The sequence below is a fragment of the Haliotis cracherodii genome, unplaced genomic scaffold (genome assembly GCF_022045235.1).
Source record: "Haliotis cracherodii isolate W230 unplaced genomic scaffold, xgHalCrac1.p SCAF_6, whole genome shotgun sequence".
Classification (NCBI taxonomy): Eukaryota; Metazoa; Mollusca; class Gastropoda; order Lepetellida; family Haliotidae; genus Haliotis; species Haliotis cracherodii.
The window spans coordinates 45344756-45362188 of record NW_027266319.1 but is presented as its reverse complement, the minus strand read 5'-3'; the positions used below and the strand labels follow the sequence as shown (position 1 = coordinate 45362188).

At 38.8% G+C, this 17433-nt stretch overlaps 1 protein-coding gene across 4 annotated transcripts in view; it reads left to right on the top strand.

Moving 5' to 3' along the window:
* LOC139445614 (RNA polymerase II-associated protein 3-like) overlaps positions 1-17433 on the top strand; it is a 383319-nt gene that overhangs the window by 55546 nt on the left and 310340 nt on the right. For all 4 annotated transcript variants that reach the window (XR_011651874.1, XM_071226777.1, XM_071226776.1 and 1 more), the window contains exon 3: positions 7333-7446. Coding sequence is in view for 3 of the 4 variants with exons in the window: in XM_071226777.1 (XP_071082878.1) it covers positions 7333-7446 (114 nt within the window). In the remaining variant the exon portion in view is untranslated. The remainder of the gene's footprint in view (positions 1-7332; positions 7447-17433) is intronic.

Genomic DNA, 17433 nt, shown 5'->3' with positions numbered 1-17433 from the left:
AAGGAGGTGTCCTCGGGGGGTCCTATTTTGACTGGAAGAGCCAACACGTGGCTCTCGGATGACCCCGCTGACAGCAGCTTATGTAATCGGCTATAGCGCTATCACTGCCTCGCTCTACTATTACCGTGCACTTGGATCACGTTCCAATATGCAAACCGACCGACCGACCCAGCCGCATGGGACTGAGGTACGCTGACACGCTGTGCGGCCAATAAGCATGCATGCGCCATTCTTTGTTTGCTTAACTCTATTGACAACATGTATCGTGAATTTGCGCCAATGCAGATATGAGCTTCCAGAAAACAAAACAAAAATGATGTAGATAGATTATACCAAGTGGCACTGATTTCTTTGCAGAACCGTTGAAGATACCAGGCCAAATGTAAATCTATTTCTATAGTCCGTTTCAACCTGAGCAACAGGTTACAAATGTTGTTATACATGAATTATGTATCATTTTTCTCTTATATGTTGAGTGTCTACAATCAGGCACGGTAACAGCCAATCCCATTCTACATACACACACGAAATTTGGCCGAAATCGGACAGGTAGTTTCGGAGTTAGGGTGTTTGGAGTTTTGCTATATGGCAAGGTTATGGACAGGTCAAAGAGTTCCCTCTTTAAAACGCTATAGTTTCGTTGTCCGTTTAGCTACAGACAAACGGTTTGGTGTTCTGGAATAACCAGGACATCAGGTATCAGGAAAACGCATGACTTCTGACCTAAGTATGTTTTCTCGGAAGTTGGTAGTATGGTACTTGGGCACAAAGCATGGAAAGTTTGGAAGCTTTTGAGCTGGTAGTTAGAGCTGAGCACATTTGGGGAGTCACGTGGTAACAGACATCCCCATTCTACATGGGGTTTCGAGTTTCGCTATATGGCAAGGTTATGAATGGGGTCAAAGAGTTCCCTCTTGAAAACGCTGTAGCTCCGTTGTCCGTTTAGCGACAGTCAAACGGTTTGGTGTTTTGGAATCGCCAGGACAAGTGCTATCAGGAAAATACATGACTTTTCACACAAGAACGTTTTCTGCGAAGTTGGTAGTATGGTACTTGGAGACAAAGTATGGAGAGTTTGGAAGCTTTTGAGCTGGTAGTTTGAGCTGAGGAGATTTTGGGAGTCAAGTACTTAGAAATTTGGTAAAAAACAGTGCCAAAACCTGTAATCCAATATGGCTGCCAAAGAGTTCCCTCTTTAAAACGCTGTAGTTTCGTTGTCCGTTTAGCGACAGGCAAACGGTTTGGTGTTCTGGAATGGCCTGAACATGAGGCATAAGAAAAACGCATGACTTTTGACCTGAGTCAAAAGTTTGAAAATAACTTTGAGCCAGAAGTAGGAGTCAATATGGCGGCCATTGAAGACATATCTCAGTATATTTTCTCGGAAGTTGTTAGTATGGTACTTGGACACAAAGTATGGAAAGTTTGGAAACTTTTGAGCTGGTTGTTTGAGCTGAGCAGATTTGGAGAGACAAGTACTGAGAAAAATGGTGAAAAGAAGTGCCAAAACCATTAAATCCAATATGGCTGCCAAACGGTGCGTTGTAGCTACCATGGTCCTGCAGTACAAAATGATGGGCATCTGATTGCGCTGCCGCATGGCAAATCTGGAAGTCATTGGACAAATAGTTTCGAAGATTATTGCTGCTGAAGTTGAAACTTTGACGAGTTATCTGCCCTTAGCCATTGGGCCTATGGCCTTGGGTTTTTGCTGGTAACTGCGTCACGTTGATGCCGATGTTGCTGTCGATTTTGAAGCCATTCTGGCTACTGGTTGTTTTTGTAGGTCTGGTACAAAAAATGGCGGAATAATAATAATAATAAGAAACACAACAATTACAATAGGGCTCTTAGCCTTTCAGGCTTGGAGCCCTAAATATAGCTGCAAAGCAGCAATGGCAGGCTCCAAGATATACTGTGCACAAACGTCCATGTTCGAAGCCTCAAAGGGTTTCCTTGTACCAAATCCGTCAAATGTAGGCACCACTTGTAGGGTATCGCCGCTACGAAATTGTCGTGTGCCGGGATGTCCAAGTCTGTTCTTACCCCATTTCCGACCTCGGACATGTTTGAATCCATTTAAGGTTTGCTTGTATCAATTCCGTAAAGAAATAGTCACCGGAAATCGCCACAACGAAATTGGCGTGTTTCAGGGGAGTCCCATATATTAATCAAATATTACCACCAAAGGTGTTACTTTTAGCATGCAACCAAAAACAAACAATAAGATGCATATGGCACACTAACTTCATGAAAACTTTCAATAGTTTTTGTGGAGAACCTTACAAGATATGATCTTTAAAGTAAAGTTTCGGTGAAAAAAATGATCAAAATCAAAATCCAATAGGTCCGTCGCTATAAAAGATATCCAAAATCGGCTAACAGAGTTTGATGTGCTATGTAAGGAGACCATTTTCAGAAAGTTTGAAAACATTTCATGCAGTGGATTCAGAAGAGTAATCATTTAAAAACAGGTACCCAAAAGACACTGTGAAAACCTTGAATCCAATATGGCTGCCAAACCACGTTACCAATGACCAAAGTCAAAGAACATAAAATGTCAAGTACCCAAAGCAGCAGACACATCTAAAGTTTGAAAGTAATTGGACAAGTGGTTGCGAAGCAATAGGGCTAAATATAGCTTTAAAAATTGCTTATTTTTCAGTTATCTGACCTTGGTCTTTGGACCTAAGGCCTTGGAATTTGTGTTGTATCTGGTACATAAGTATCTGGATACACATACAAAATTTGAACGGAATCGAGACAGTGGTTATTTTGCTAGCTCTGGGACAAAAATCGGCAGAATAATAATAATATTAAATCGAACGATAGCACTGGGACTCTTCAGCTTTTCGGCTTGGTGACTCTTTAACAGGCTGTAACGTCTTTGTCAGTTGAGCTCAAGTTAAATGGATGAGCGTTCTGAGTTTGTCAGGGCCCCGTGTTTATGTCGTATTGCTGAGATAAAGTGCTAAACCTGTTTCCGACCTCGTCCATATTCGAATCCTCAAATGGTTTGCCTGTACCAACGCCGTCAAATGTAATGAACCGCTTGTCAGACATCCCCACATGTGTCCCAGTGTGTTCTTAACCCATGTTTGACTTCGACCATGTTCGAATCCTCAAATGGTTTGCCTGTACCAACACCGTCAAATGTAATGAACTGCTTGAGACACATCAACACATATGTCCCAGTGTGTTCTTAACCCATGTTTTACTTCGACCATGTTCGAATCCGCATATGGTTTGCTTGTACCAACTCATGCAAAAGATAGTCACCGTTTGCAGGACATCACCACTACGAAACTGAGGTGTGCCAGAGTTAACCAGTGTGTTCTAAACCCATTTACCACCAAGAGAATGTTCGAATCCCGATAATCGCCTCTTAAGACAAGCATGGGTTGCTTAAGACCAATTCTAACCCTTATCTTCAAGGGTAGTATACATACTGCAAAAGACACTTGACGGTCAAAGGGAAATAACCCTAGGTTTTCTGAGCGATGTATTCGGTATTTTGTCAATATTACCACCAAGCAGTTTTACTGTTAGCATGCAACCAAGAAAAAAATATGAGGTACATATGGCACACTAACTTCATGTAAACTTTCAATGGTTTCTGTGGAGAACCTTACAAGATATGATCTTTGTATGAAGTAAACATTCGGTGAAAGAAATCATCAAAATCAAAATCCGGTAGCACCATCTCCAAGAAAGATATCCAAAAACGGCTATGGCAATTTGTTGTGTTCTGTATGGAGACAGATCTCAGAAAGTTTGAAAGCATTTCATGCAGTGGATTCAGAGGAGATAGTATTTGAAGACAGGTACCCAGAAAACCCTGTGAAAACCTTGAATCCAATATGGCTGCCAAACCACGTGATCAATGACCAAAGTCAAAGAACAAAAAATATCAAAGAACTGAACCAGCAGATACATGCAAGGTTTGAAAGTAAACGGACAAATGGTTGTGGATCAGCAGGGCAAAATATATCGTCAAAAAATACTTGTTTTTCAGTTATCTGCCCTTGGCCTTTGGTTTCTGGCGGAATCTAGTACTCAACAGTATTCATGTACATACAAAATTTGAACAAAATCAGGCCAGTGGTTATTTTGCTAGCGCTGGTACAAAAATCGGCGGAATAATAAATAATAATAATAAATAATAAATCGAACGATTATAATAGGGCTCTACAGCCTTTCTGCTTGGAGCCCTAATAAATCGAACGATTACAGTAGGGCTCTACAGCCTTTTGGCTTGGAGCCCTGATAATATACATTATGGGTTTATATCCGGCTCGATGAAGCATCTGAAAAGATGGATAACTGTTGATGGATTTCGATAACATCAGAGAAGCAACATAAAACATTGAATAGAGAAGGAGAGGGAGTTGACACTGCGATTGTAACAGCTGGCATGGGACTCGGTGTAGCCGGTGTTGGTTTATTATCAACTATAATCGCTGCACCTATTGTACTTGGTATGGAAGTAGCCGCCAGAGTCTCAGGACTGGCAGGAATAGCGATAACATTTATTTCTCGTAAGTTGCAAAAGAAAGTATTAAAACATGAAAATATTTGGATACTCACCGAAGCAAAGTTGAACAGCATTGAGGATCATATTTCAACAGCACTGGCTGATTGTAAGATTTCCGAGGAGGAGTTTCATTTAGTGTTGTCAGAACTAACCAAATACAACGCAATGAAGCAGGAGATTTGATCATATTCTCGTAAGACCAGTGGTATTTGTGAAGACGAGAAAAAAAAGTTCATAGAACAGGGGAGACAACAAGCGCGTCAATTATTCCGTGCCAAAAGCAAAGAACTGGTTGGAGATTAAAAATAGATTGTTTCCTATCGTTGGATCACACCACAATAATTTAGACGAATGCTTACATAAGTATATATAATGATGTCAAACCAACCAAATACGGTCATCAATTGTTTCTTTCCAATTTTGAAAAAGAGTATATAGTCTGGTCTCTTTTTAAAATGAATGAAGAACTTAGTAAAAATGTTGAATATCACTTTGTTCAAAATAATGGTATGCGTATGAGTAAAAATGATAGAGAATATTTTCATTACAATTTAGTTTAGACTCATGACGATCGTTGAATCGCATCATCGTTTTTGCATAAAAAATTACTCCTGTAGTAGCAGTATAGGTATATAAATCTGGTTCCAATGGAAGTGGTCCAGAATCACCATTACCGATACTACTCTTTACTATGTATCCAGAAGCAAAGAACATATAGGGGTGCATAATCTCTGCTGGAACTTACAAAGAACTGTCAAAGCAATAAACCATACAGAACCATAAACCGCTGCATGAAACGGTATGAATTATGCATTACATACAGTGAACTATTTGAAACAATACTGTGCTCAACTATCCACAGCAAGCTCCATACATGTGATTATGAAGACGACAAATTACAAATTTCTCATATCAAACCCGTTGTTTAACATGTGTTTATTGAACAAAGTCATACTTTATAGAAGCCTGGTAATTAATCGTGTTGAACAATATGTTGAAATAGCAATGTGAAGTTGAAAGATTGAGTGCGCATGACAGGCTTGACCTAAATTCCTCCCTGGAACCTCTCTCAATGGCTGCTTGAATAACATAAGATACATTGCAAAGGTAGTGCGCAATACGGTTATTCGGTAAGGGAGATAATCCCTTACTCTCAGTGATGCAGCTTGAATAAGATACAATGTACGGCATTGCAAGGTCAGTGCGTGATAAAGCTCTATACTACTCCTATAGCTAAAGGAGATAATCGCTCAATGCGCAAAAGTTTAATCTTTTAACTTTAGCGAAATGAGATATATATTTCCCCTTAACATTTTTAGCTCTTTTAAAACCAAAATGAACAAATTTCATGGGTTATCTGCATTACGAAACATAACTAAATCTCAGAATAGCAAGGCCATTTTGAAGTATCTCTTATTGTTGGAAAAGAAGAGCATCAACATTTCATGCACATGATTTGTATGTTTCGTTTCGGTAACTGTGTGGCTTGAAATTTCAAAGAAACCAACATGTCAACATACATGCTATAAAATTAACCTCTCCCGTATACTTCCTTGCCTTAAGGGCATGGAAGAATGAAGTAGAGGAATGATTCTCCTTCTTTGCCAACAATTGTAGATTCTTTGTGATGTGGGCAGCGACAGAAGATTTCCTCTTCAGTCCTTCATAGACCCATTTTGAGCTGCAGCAGTCTGCTTTGTGAAATTCACTTTAGCATTGACGTGTTGACTCTTTGTCGGCATTGACTTCGATGAAGTAGAAGAAGGATTCTTCTTCGCCAATGATTGTAGATTCTTTTTCGTGATGCAGGCAGCTGCAGATTTCTTCTTCTGTTCTTTTTTGACACAATCGTTAAGACTCGTGCTGAATTACGCAATGATACAGGCGGACATGGACTCTCAGTCGGTTGCTATGGAACAGTAACCTGATAAAGTCTACGTGATTGTCTTCTGCTGCCCAGGGATACCGCTGCAGGTATAATCTGTACAGAATGCGGATAAGTAAAAACTAGCTCTCTATCCCTTCCTCTGAAGAGGGTGTAGGTGTGGTGTCAATTTTCTTTTTCTTTAATGAAGTCAGCTCTCATATTACGGTCCATCTTCTTCCTCTCTACTGCAAATAATATTTTGCAAGTTGATCTTCTCCCAGAGGAGATCAGAAACAACACTTCAGCTCTTAAGTATGGTGTTAAAGCATGCAGGGAAGGAAACACCACATACTACATACTTTTATAGTTAAAAACAAAGTCACATTTTAAGCCAAATTTTGAAGAAAACTTAAGGCCAAAATCAAAAACTGTTCTTAAGATATGACATTAACAGGTTAGAAGAATGTAATCCAAGCAAAAATGTTTATGTAAAAGGTTTAAGTTTCATAGAACGGCTCTGATTACAATCTCAGAAAAGTTTTCCTAACCACTCTGTTTGTGCGAAAATAAGAAGGTGATGATTACGGTACCGGGCTTGGTCATGTGCCTCTGGTGTGCATGCACAGTCCAGGGGTGTGTTCGGGTGAGATACTTTCTCTGTTTTCCGGGAACACAGTTCAGGAAGTTTCCACTACCTTTTGGAAATGAGTAGATGTAAGCAATAGGTATGAGTCTGGAGAAGATATAATAAATCTTTTGATTTGTCATCTTAAATGATGAAACAAAATTATTGCATTTAATACCTTTCATTTTTGGCCATATGTAACCACAGGTAAAGATAGATAGCCAAGAACCAGCTAAACATGTTCATAATATTCCAAATATAGTTGGACTTGTAATTTCTGATTATGACTTCATGTTTGCCTTTCAGAACAAGGCCATAGAGGAGGTAGACAGACAGAAAGATTCCTCCTCAGAATATGAGACAGATGAGGAATGGGATACAGAAAGGAAAAAACACCTGGCTGAGGAAGAAAAGGAAAAGGTGATTGACTACTTTATTATCCCCCGCCGGGCCAGAATGACCGAAGGGGGATTATGTCGTGGCGCAGTCAGTTAACTCTCTTGCCTCGGGAAGATGGTGAGCTACATCCTTATGGCATTAGCATTCAGACTGGATTACTCCCAACAAAATGTTCTGCACAATTTGTTTCAAATGCAGTGCCATCTACTGTTGTTATTTCAGAAAATACAAAGAAAATATAAATTCATGCGGGGGATGTTGTGCTCTCAGAGCACTCTTGTATTCCATTGTTCCATTGCTTTTCTTCACATTTGGGATGGGAATTCTCATCAAAATATTCTACAACAATATTTCTATTTCATGAAATTTAAGTAAGTTTTGCAGAATATGTCATATTAATTTCTTAAACTTATCCTATTTCGCACTTTGCCAACTCATTGTCTTTCTCACTGCCAAAGTGTGGTGATGTGTTTCGCCATCTAAGAGAAGTTTGTTTGTCCTCTTGCCAAGTTCTGTCAAGAATTATACTGCCTACAAACATGGGCAAAGAGGACAGACAACGACTGGCATGCAAAGAATGCTGACACACTGATATCGGACCCTTACTCCTTATGTTGTGACTGTCGCGGGCAGTATTCATTAAACTCTAGGTGTGCAGAGTGTCATGCCATGCCAGATTCTGCCTTTCGCATCTATCTTCAGCAATGCCGTAGCAGGTTATCAGACCGGCCTTGTAATGCCAAGGATTTAACTTAGAAATTCAAGACTGTGTCTTCACTTCAATCAGAAAAACCCTTACTTTTTGTCACGGATGATATTTCCAATCATTACCTAATGTACACTTCACAATCTCCTGTTCTGTCCAACTGACCGATCCCCATCATGCTCATGCTCCTGTTCAAGCGATTGATCGTGATACCACATTCAAGATACCACACTTGGAATCATTTTGGTCCGTTCCTACACCCTAACGTGATAAGAATGTTGGTTTTACTACCTCCTGGGACGCTCCCGATCGTGACGCTGAGGATCAACGATCAAACTCTAAGAATAAGGATCGGTGCTCCTTCTGCCAGGATTGGCGATCCCACTCCCAGGATCAACACTACAAAGCGGGCAACTGCTCTTACTCTCTGGTCCACTTTGTATGATTGCCCCTCAGCTCTCTCGCCCTCGGGAAGCTCTTTCTACAGACAATCGTTTTTCCTCTGTTGATCTGTTGATTATGTTGGTTACAACAATGGGAACTGACTGGTAGTTGATACCTATGTGGATCGTAGACAGGGATGCTTACCAGGTTTTTCGAGACCCTTACTGCCAGCGACCCGGATACCCATATCCACTAAGTTTTCCCGACTACTGCTCTACTACTGGCTACGTTCATCCTCCACTCCATCCTCCTCCTAGGAAACATCCCTTATACACTACATTTCAAAAGTCACTTCCCCTGTATCGCGAAACTATTTCGCTATACGTTCGCGATAGTGCCGTGAAAGTATCGCGAAAGTGACTCGAAAGTGGCGCGATAATACCGCGAAAGTGGCTAGAAAATGCTGCCAAAGTTGCGCGCTAATGCAGCGAAGTTTCGCGTAAGTGGCGCAAAAGTGCCGTGAAAGTGACGCGATAGTGCCGTGAAAGTGGCGCGATAGCGCAAAAGTCGGTAATGGTGCCGAGAAAGTGGCTGCATATTGGTACACTGCATGTACACTTCAGAAATGCTGTCGTGTGTTACTTCCCCATGTATGTCGGATGTATGTTCAATCAACCTGGAGCTATATAAGCATGTTGCTCGTGTTATATTTAAAGAGGTGTAGGTGGTAGGTCCATTAACAGTATAAAGCTTTACATGGATAAAAAATTATGTTCTTAAAACTGTATTTTTTTCCGCAAGGATGCATGACCTATTCTATATTAATCAATAAGAAATAATGGACAAATGTTTATATTCCCTGATGTGTGTAACTCACTTGTATAAGTTATCAATAGTCTTCGGAATTGGGAGAAGTGTAAGAGAATGCAATTCCCAGTGGTGCCTGAATACACTTTTTTTCTAGATTCCCCCCGATTTTGGTCCTCAGTTCATCTGATTCATACACAATAAGGACTTGCGTTCGTCCGTAAATGCCTGAAATGCTGAGTGTTAACAGCGGCCATCACAGTCTCTGTTAAGCCTTTAGCATTCAGGATTAAATATATGAAAATACATTTCGCTTTGATGTGCTTATGAAAACGGAATAACTTTCCTCAAAACGAAGTAGAAACCAGGTGATACATGGATGATACATACATGTAAGGAAGAGAATTTATGGATGGTAACTTTATTATGAGGAACAGTAATATTTACTCTTTCATCAGGTGAAGGAGTAAGTATACACTCCAAAACATTGTGTTCCCCAAATTAAAGATGTCTTCCTTATGTGTTGAACTTGTAAATGATTTTCAAAGACATGATCCATAGATGGTTTTAAAATGATAGGTCAAATACTGTGTTGTTTATCTGTTCCACATAGTGGCAAGTTGTGAGATGAGTTTCTGTTGATGAAAAGTTGATGCACGTGTCAAGTGTCTCAGATAAGCGGGGTCTACTTATTTACTTTTTTAAATTGGGACTTTAACGTACGTATTTCGCGCACGGGCCCGCCAGGCCATTTAGTGTTTGGTCGAAAAGGGTATGTCCGAGAAGGTGGGGCAACCTTGGGGGGCTTTTAGGGTTGTTTACTTAATTTGGATAACAAATTTGGAATTTTGAAATATGCCATGCAAAAGATGGAGGGGGGTCTAAATGTAGTTTTAGTAGATGTAGTTCTAAGTATGTTTTTGTAGATTTGGAATTTTAAGGCTTATTGGCAGCTTGTTTGTTGTACTTTGTTAGATGCGGCCGAGTAGGCCTGTTTTGATTAGATATATGCCTAGTGCTTTAAAGGTTTGTAAGTCATTTAGGGGGTTTAGTACCATTGCTAGTGTCATTTGATTGTTGCAGTTTAGAGTGGATTGGAGTGTTGTTCTATGTTGCTAGTACTGTGTGCAATATAGTATTATGTGTTCAGGAGTTTCTTTTAAGTTGCAGTGGGGGCATTTCCCGGATTGGTGTTTTTTAGTTTGGTGTAGGTGGGAGTTTAACTTAGTGTCGCGTGTTTGTAGTTTAGTTATTTCTGATAGTTATTTTGCCACTTTTGTATTACTTTTAATTTAATCTTTTTACATGGGTAGGTTGATGCTTACTTCTTTTTATTTTAGTGCAGATTTGGCCGCTTTGTCTGCTTTGTCTGCGTGTTCGTTGCCAAAGACTCCAACGTGGGCAGGGATCCGTACTATTTCTATGTCTTCACCTAGTTTACGTAGATTGTTGGTGCTTTTAATTATCTGTTGTATTAGTTTTGGGCGTTTTTTTGTGTTTTAGTTTTTTTTATAGCCTGGAGCCCACTTAAAGAATCTGAAAGGATTAGTGTTTTTGGTGGCGGGGTCTGCAGATATAGTTGTGATTTGATGAATTCTTTATTCTCTAGACATTCGAGAGCGAACCAGACTGCAACATTATTCACAATGAATATACTCAGAATATCTACTCCAATAAAAAAAGCACCCCACAGTTTATTATGTAACTTATAGCGATACAACTCGGATAGTTAATTACATTGTCTACTCACAATGCTAAGCAGGTGCACGAAATAACAGGAAGAGTCGTGCGTTATATAACATCAGAAACGTGGAAGATGAAATCCACCTTCCAGCAAATTGTATTCATTAGGAGTAGGGTAGATTCAGCTGTGCAGGCAATTGAATAGTAGCGTAAACCAGTGGCATTTAAGACGTTTTTACATTTAAGAACATATGTAATACTCATGGTCATTAGGACGGAAGCGCAACAGATATGAACAATATCGATAGGTTTGTGCGAGGAACAAGGATTACCATATATTTGTGACACAAGATCTACATGTATACTGTATTTTTCAGTGAGTATTTGTACGTGCGCCTATGGCCTTTATATTGAAAAATAAAGAATTGAATTGTTATAAAGAATTAAATTGAGTTGACACAAGATCATATTTATTCGTCAGCAACATCTCACATATCCTGTGGTATCGTGTTTGCTTAGAATATAGAACATTGACGTCAAACACATTACACTATGCAGTCATTTTGTCGTCTTGTTCTTAACATTCCTTCACTGAAATAGGATTGCTACGCAGTATTTAATTAACTTGTTACGTTGATTCGAGACCAGAGAACATGTTATGTATCGATTGTTTATTAATGTTCACTAACGGAGGGAGGGCTACAATTGACAAGGTCCTCTAGGCTACAGGTCATGAAAATATTGTTCTCATGTCGTTGTGTTTAGTTATACGTGTGTGCCTGCACTAATGAAGTAAGTGAATGTTAAGAAGACGAGATAGCATGTACCTGTATCATCCATCACACAAAACAATGTAGGTATGGTTTGACACTGTTTTAGAACGTTTTGTAAAACGGATAGGACAAAACAAGCCAGTGCTGGCTTCTGTTGCTGCCTCTCCGAAGATCTGAATAAAAAGGTTATCATACTCATTGCCAGATATTACATTCTAAAATAGGAACATTTACAACGCGGGATTGTTTGCTCATTTATTATGTACCACACCATATATTTAAGGAGTGTAGGACATTTCCCCCACACCGATAGTCCCCTACTCGGACAATATCCCGTACTGACATTTCCTCACATTGAATAAATTAATAATTCATATTACAGTTTGACAAACTATTATAACATAAACATGAAAAGTCATCATCACATGTGAAGTTCACTAGATGTTTACCAGCTGGAAGTGACATGGGAAATAGATTTTACTCTTTGTTCAGCTGTCCTTCATTTAAAGACACATTTGACACCAAAAAAAAAGCACGAACTGGTTGAGTGACCTCCTTTCATCAGGTTGAAAGGATTACCCACAGAGAAAGAAAGGATTAGAAATCGACATGCCATTACGTATTCACTACCAAAGTCCTCTAATATTAAACTGATACCCTTGTTATCCCCTAATGAGATCTTGTATACTTTGTCACACCCGGTAATTGTTAAGATCACAAATCCTATCTACAGCCAGGCAATCTATACATGTTTCCAATACCCTGTTATTATTAGTGGTGAATGCTAGAAAACACATCCTGAAAGATCTCCTGAGACGCCTCCAAATGTCCGCTTCATAATTCTTACAAAAAGTGATATTCTACAGTAATAACATTTGAAGGCTAATCCACAAATACCATCGCATCAATTGTTACGGAGTGGAGACCAGCATTCGTAAATGCAAAAATTGCAAAAATCAAACTGCCGAGGATAGAATGCACTTTAAAGCGAGCTGCAATCTTCTTTCTGATATTAGATATTCGTTAAGGAGATATTCATAATAATAAGAATTATTATCGAAATAAATCCACTAAATTATCTTTTTTAAAGTCTTAAATATTCTAGATTATGTCCCTAACTTACGTTAAGCATCCGACAATTATAGTTATAATTCACCCAATATGCTGCTGATAAGACAATAATATTTGAATACGCCCCGGATTTAATCGGAGCATATGTTAACGTTGTATAGAGGCCTGACGTAAATTGACTATCGCCTGTCTGTAAAGTGTGACCCTCATGACGCCCTTATTTATTGCCACTGTCTTACTTAAACCATTCGAGTGACTCCGGTTTTCATTTCGTGTGACGGTGAGGCATTAAAACATTCTTACACCCCTCACGTACTTTGATTCATCTTAATTTTCTTAAATGTTTGGAAACTTAAGATATTGCTTATTTAAGAGTTCATATCGCCATTGGTGAAAAGCTTCACATCGAAATAAATAATGCAATACATCTCCCACAGCGATAGAATCACAGAGTGGACACTGGCTGTCTTCCCTGGGAATGTTCAGCCATCGACCAGTTTCAACTGGTAATCCTTGGTTAGAAACTTCTGACTTTTAGTATTGGGAGAAATATTGATTTTGAGAGCAGTAGATATTTCTCAAATGAAGGTTGATTCTTCAGGTAATACGACCTTTGGATTTCCGCTCGGGCTTACTAGCTGCCGTGAGTCAATTTGCTCGTTAACGCAACCGAGCGTGACAAGAGACTGGGCTACCAGTCTGCTAGGACAGCTAAATAAACTTACGCATTTTTGAAAACTGATTGTTTACCCGTGATCTATGAAGATTTCGACAAAGGGCGCATGGTACTTAATTTCTTCAGCCTAAACAAACAGACAAATAACGGCGAAAGCTCATCGGATGTCGTTATTTGGAAATACCCCTGATGGTTACAGTTTAACAATAAAAAAGTATCCCTGAGTGAAAGCAATTGCGGATTTCGGATTGCGTGGATGATACAATTACTACTCCCTTGTTGTCATCAACATTTTCTTGTATAACCCTACACTTGTGTATTTGTCGTAATTCACTTGCTGCTCAGTCAATGAATTTATAACATGTATACTTAGTTGTAGCACCACTCAGAAAACCTGATAAAGGTTCAAATTTGGTCTTTCTTGTACCTGGGCACCAACTTGGCACCTATGTGAAACAATTGAAACAAAGTGATCAGTTAAGAAACAAACACGGGTTATAATATTCGATACATTTAAATAACGTTTAAAAACGATATATTTAAATATTTTAATATATTTCATATATATTCCAAATATTGTTTCCAAATAATTATTATTAAAGTATTTGATTATCACATAGACATTTGACATCAATTAAGTATTTTTGTACAGCTGCAGAAGCAATGGATATTGTTCCTTTATGTTGATATTCCCGGATACATTATAACTTTGGTAGGTTGTAATAATGATATTTGCATTTTGTTTTCATTCATTCGTTGCAGCTTTGAACAGAATCATTCTTGTTCATTTCCGTTTGGTTGGGAAGTTTTTTCGATGCGCGATAGACGTTGTTTTCACAAGTATTTTCTTTTGTAAGCGTGTATATGTTACTGTCAATGTGTAAAATATGATTCACTCAGGCAATTTATTAAATATCTAAATATTTCAGTCATTTTACAAATTGACTGAATAATCCATTCATTTATTTAACCGACTGACTAAAAATGATAAAGACGATCAAAAGAGCTTAAACACATCACAATATATTAATTATGCTAAGAAAAGAAGCCAAACAATACAGAACTGTACTTGGTGATGATATTAAACATAAACAAATATTTGGAATTCGTTATCATATTAATAAAGATGGACATATTTTTCAGTTAATTTGAAAAATAAACTGAATGTTAGGTGTTTAATAAATTTCCTTAGTGAAATCTGTTTACATTTTGAATGTAAACATATACACACGGTAAAATAAGCAATGTTCAGATGAAATATTTACTTTGTGTTGCAAGTCAAAATAGTGTACACGAAGATCGCACAATTACCAAGCGAGTGACTTATCAAAACTGCATCACCATTACCGATGCTCCCCACAAATATACCTACATTTCCAAAACTGTATTTCATTTTTGTTGATCAATGTGACCATACGTCCTTCTACTATCAATAAAAATGCGCTTACGAATGGCGAGCACAGGTCGCGAACATGTCTAGATTTCTGCTATATGATCCGGGTACTCACTGGGAAAATACAGTAATGCACAGGTAACAACTACTCGCGCGGAATTGCTTTAGATAAGTGCTCCTTTGTACGTTGAAATACTATTGTGAATGTCAAAATGATGTATCAAGGATCAAGTAGAAGATACAATGACCGTAGCGCTGGGAGTTTATTCAACATACCCGCGAAAATAACACTGCTGTATCTTACTATTTATTTTAGATGACGCAGTCAAAGCTCACTTCTCCTGGCGGCCATTATCGAACAGCCAGCTAAAACACAACCCCGCGCTTACGTCTACAGGTCTCTTCCTGTAGTACGGTAATTAGTATTCTCTCCCTCAAGTGTATCCTCAATGATATAACCCACCCTCATTAATTACATGCTGCTCTTTTCCAGCCTGACGGCTATGGAGCTGAGATAAAGAGTCCAAGTCATCATAAAGTAATAAGGGTCCAATAAAAACAATGCACCGCCAAACCTCATACATATTATCACTGAAAGTCGTACTACAGACGGTTAAAGTCAAATCACAATAAAAGCATTTCAATTGCAATGACATGTTCCAGGACCATGTATTCTCTTAACACCATCGGATTTAGAAGCAATGGTCGTATAAAACAAGACAGATCTATTTAATCACAACAGTATTCATGTTATTCCAACAAAATCACATAAAGAAAGGAGACATTAGCAAATACATGTGTATTATCATTTTTCGTCAGGATAACAAAATTTCCTCTCCTTGTTACCACCTCCAGGTTCAGCTTAACACGGGTCCTCCTTTGGTCAAAAGTTTGTTCCCCCTCTAATGAGTGTGTCACGCGTTGCACACGAGTGGCGGACGGGGTGCACACCCGTGTGCAACGCGTTGCACACGGGTATCACACGCGTGGCCAACCCGATGCACACTGGTTGCGTAACGCGTTGCCCATGCGTGTAAGGGGAATGAACTTCTAGGCAGTAGTGTAGATCTACAAAATCACATACCGTATATCGCTGTGTATAAGGCGAGTTTTTCGTACCTAAAATGAGGGGGCTAAGAAGGGGGGTCGTCTTATACACGGAGTCGAAGATCTCACATTTTTTTCCACTGGCGATGTCAACCGGCGTCCGATAGCCAGCCCAGCATTTGACAATAAAACTTCGCATTTCGTCCTAAATAACTGTTCAAATAACTATTTCCATACATAAACATGATTTGTATCTCTTTTCCTTGAATAAAGTTTAATAATTTCTTCAAATAAAGTTGAAATGACCCTCTCCTCGATGCAGATTGTCAAACCAGCTGACGCGGTAAAACAATCAACATCCGTGAGTAGAGAGCCGGAAGTACCGGTAATCATTTGCATATTGCACATGTGACCTAACATGTGATAACTGGTGAAGCTGAAATCAATTCCCGCTGTTTTTACAGTTGTATTAACAAGTGTTGGAGACGGTGTGTACAAGTGATTGTGGAATAAACACGGTGAATGTGAAGCAAACATAAGCCTAGTTAGTTACAACATAGTTAATTGGCGATTAAATTACTCACCATTGTCTCTTATATGTTATTACTTCATAAATGAATTTTATTTTACGGGCACCAATTTGGTGTCGTACCGTGTAAACACAAAATGGCGACGTGTGCCGGAGTTACACACGCGACCTATCATTGTAGAAAAAAAACAACGCAAGATAAACATATTTTTATTGCATATATAAGGTTTGTGTGCGCACTTGTGATGTGTGTGAAATACGCATCAGTCGGAAAGCGCACATTAAATCTCCAAAGTAACTAACTAACTAATTTGTGATGTCCGTGTGCGAAATACGCTACAGTCGGCAAGAGCACGTTAAATCTTCTACCGGTATATCAGTCAGACTTGTCATGTGTTTCATTCCAGGTCGCCTTATACACGGAGTATAGGATTTTGGGTTGATTTTTAAGGCGTGTACAGGGGGGTCGTCTTATACGTGGGGTCGCCTTATACACAGCGATATACGGTACCCATTTGGGTAACAAAATACTAGAAATTTTGGGTACAAAAGTCACCACTGTACATTTCATCTGATTTTCGTGAATCAATGGGATAAAAAAAATTCGTCTGAATGATTCCTTTTCTCATTTTTTAAGACAAGAATTTGTTTTACATAACAAAACAGGCAGATCTACACGGATCACGTTTAGTCCAAAAAATGTGAAAAATATGGACACCTCAGAAATGAGGGCTTATAAGGTTATAATTCTACCTAACTAGTCACATGGTTTGACTTAGATCTAGGTCTATCTAAGAAAAGTCTTTATGAAAATCTTTTTTTAAATTTTTTTATGACACTGCCATTTCTGGCTCTTAGACAAAGAGTATTCAAGGAAAAACAGATATGTTTTTGAATGAAAATAAGACTTTCCTTTATAATTCTTTTTTCATGATGACA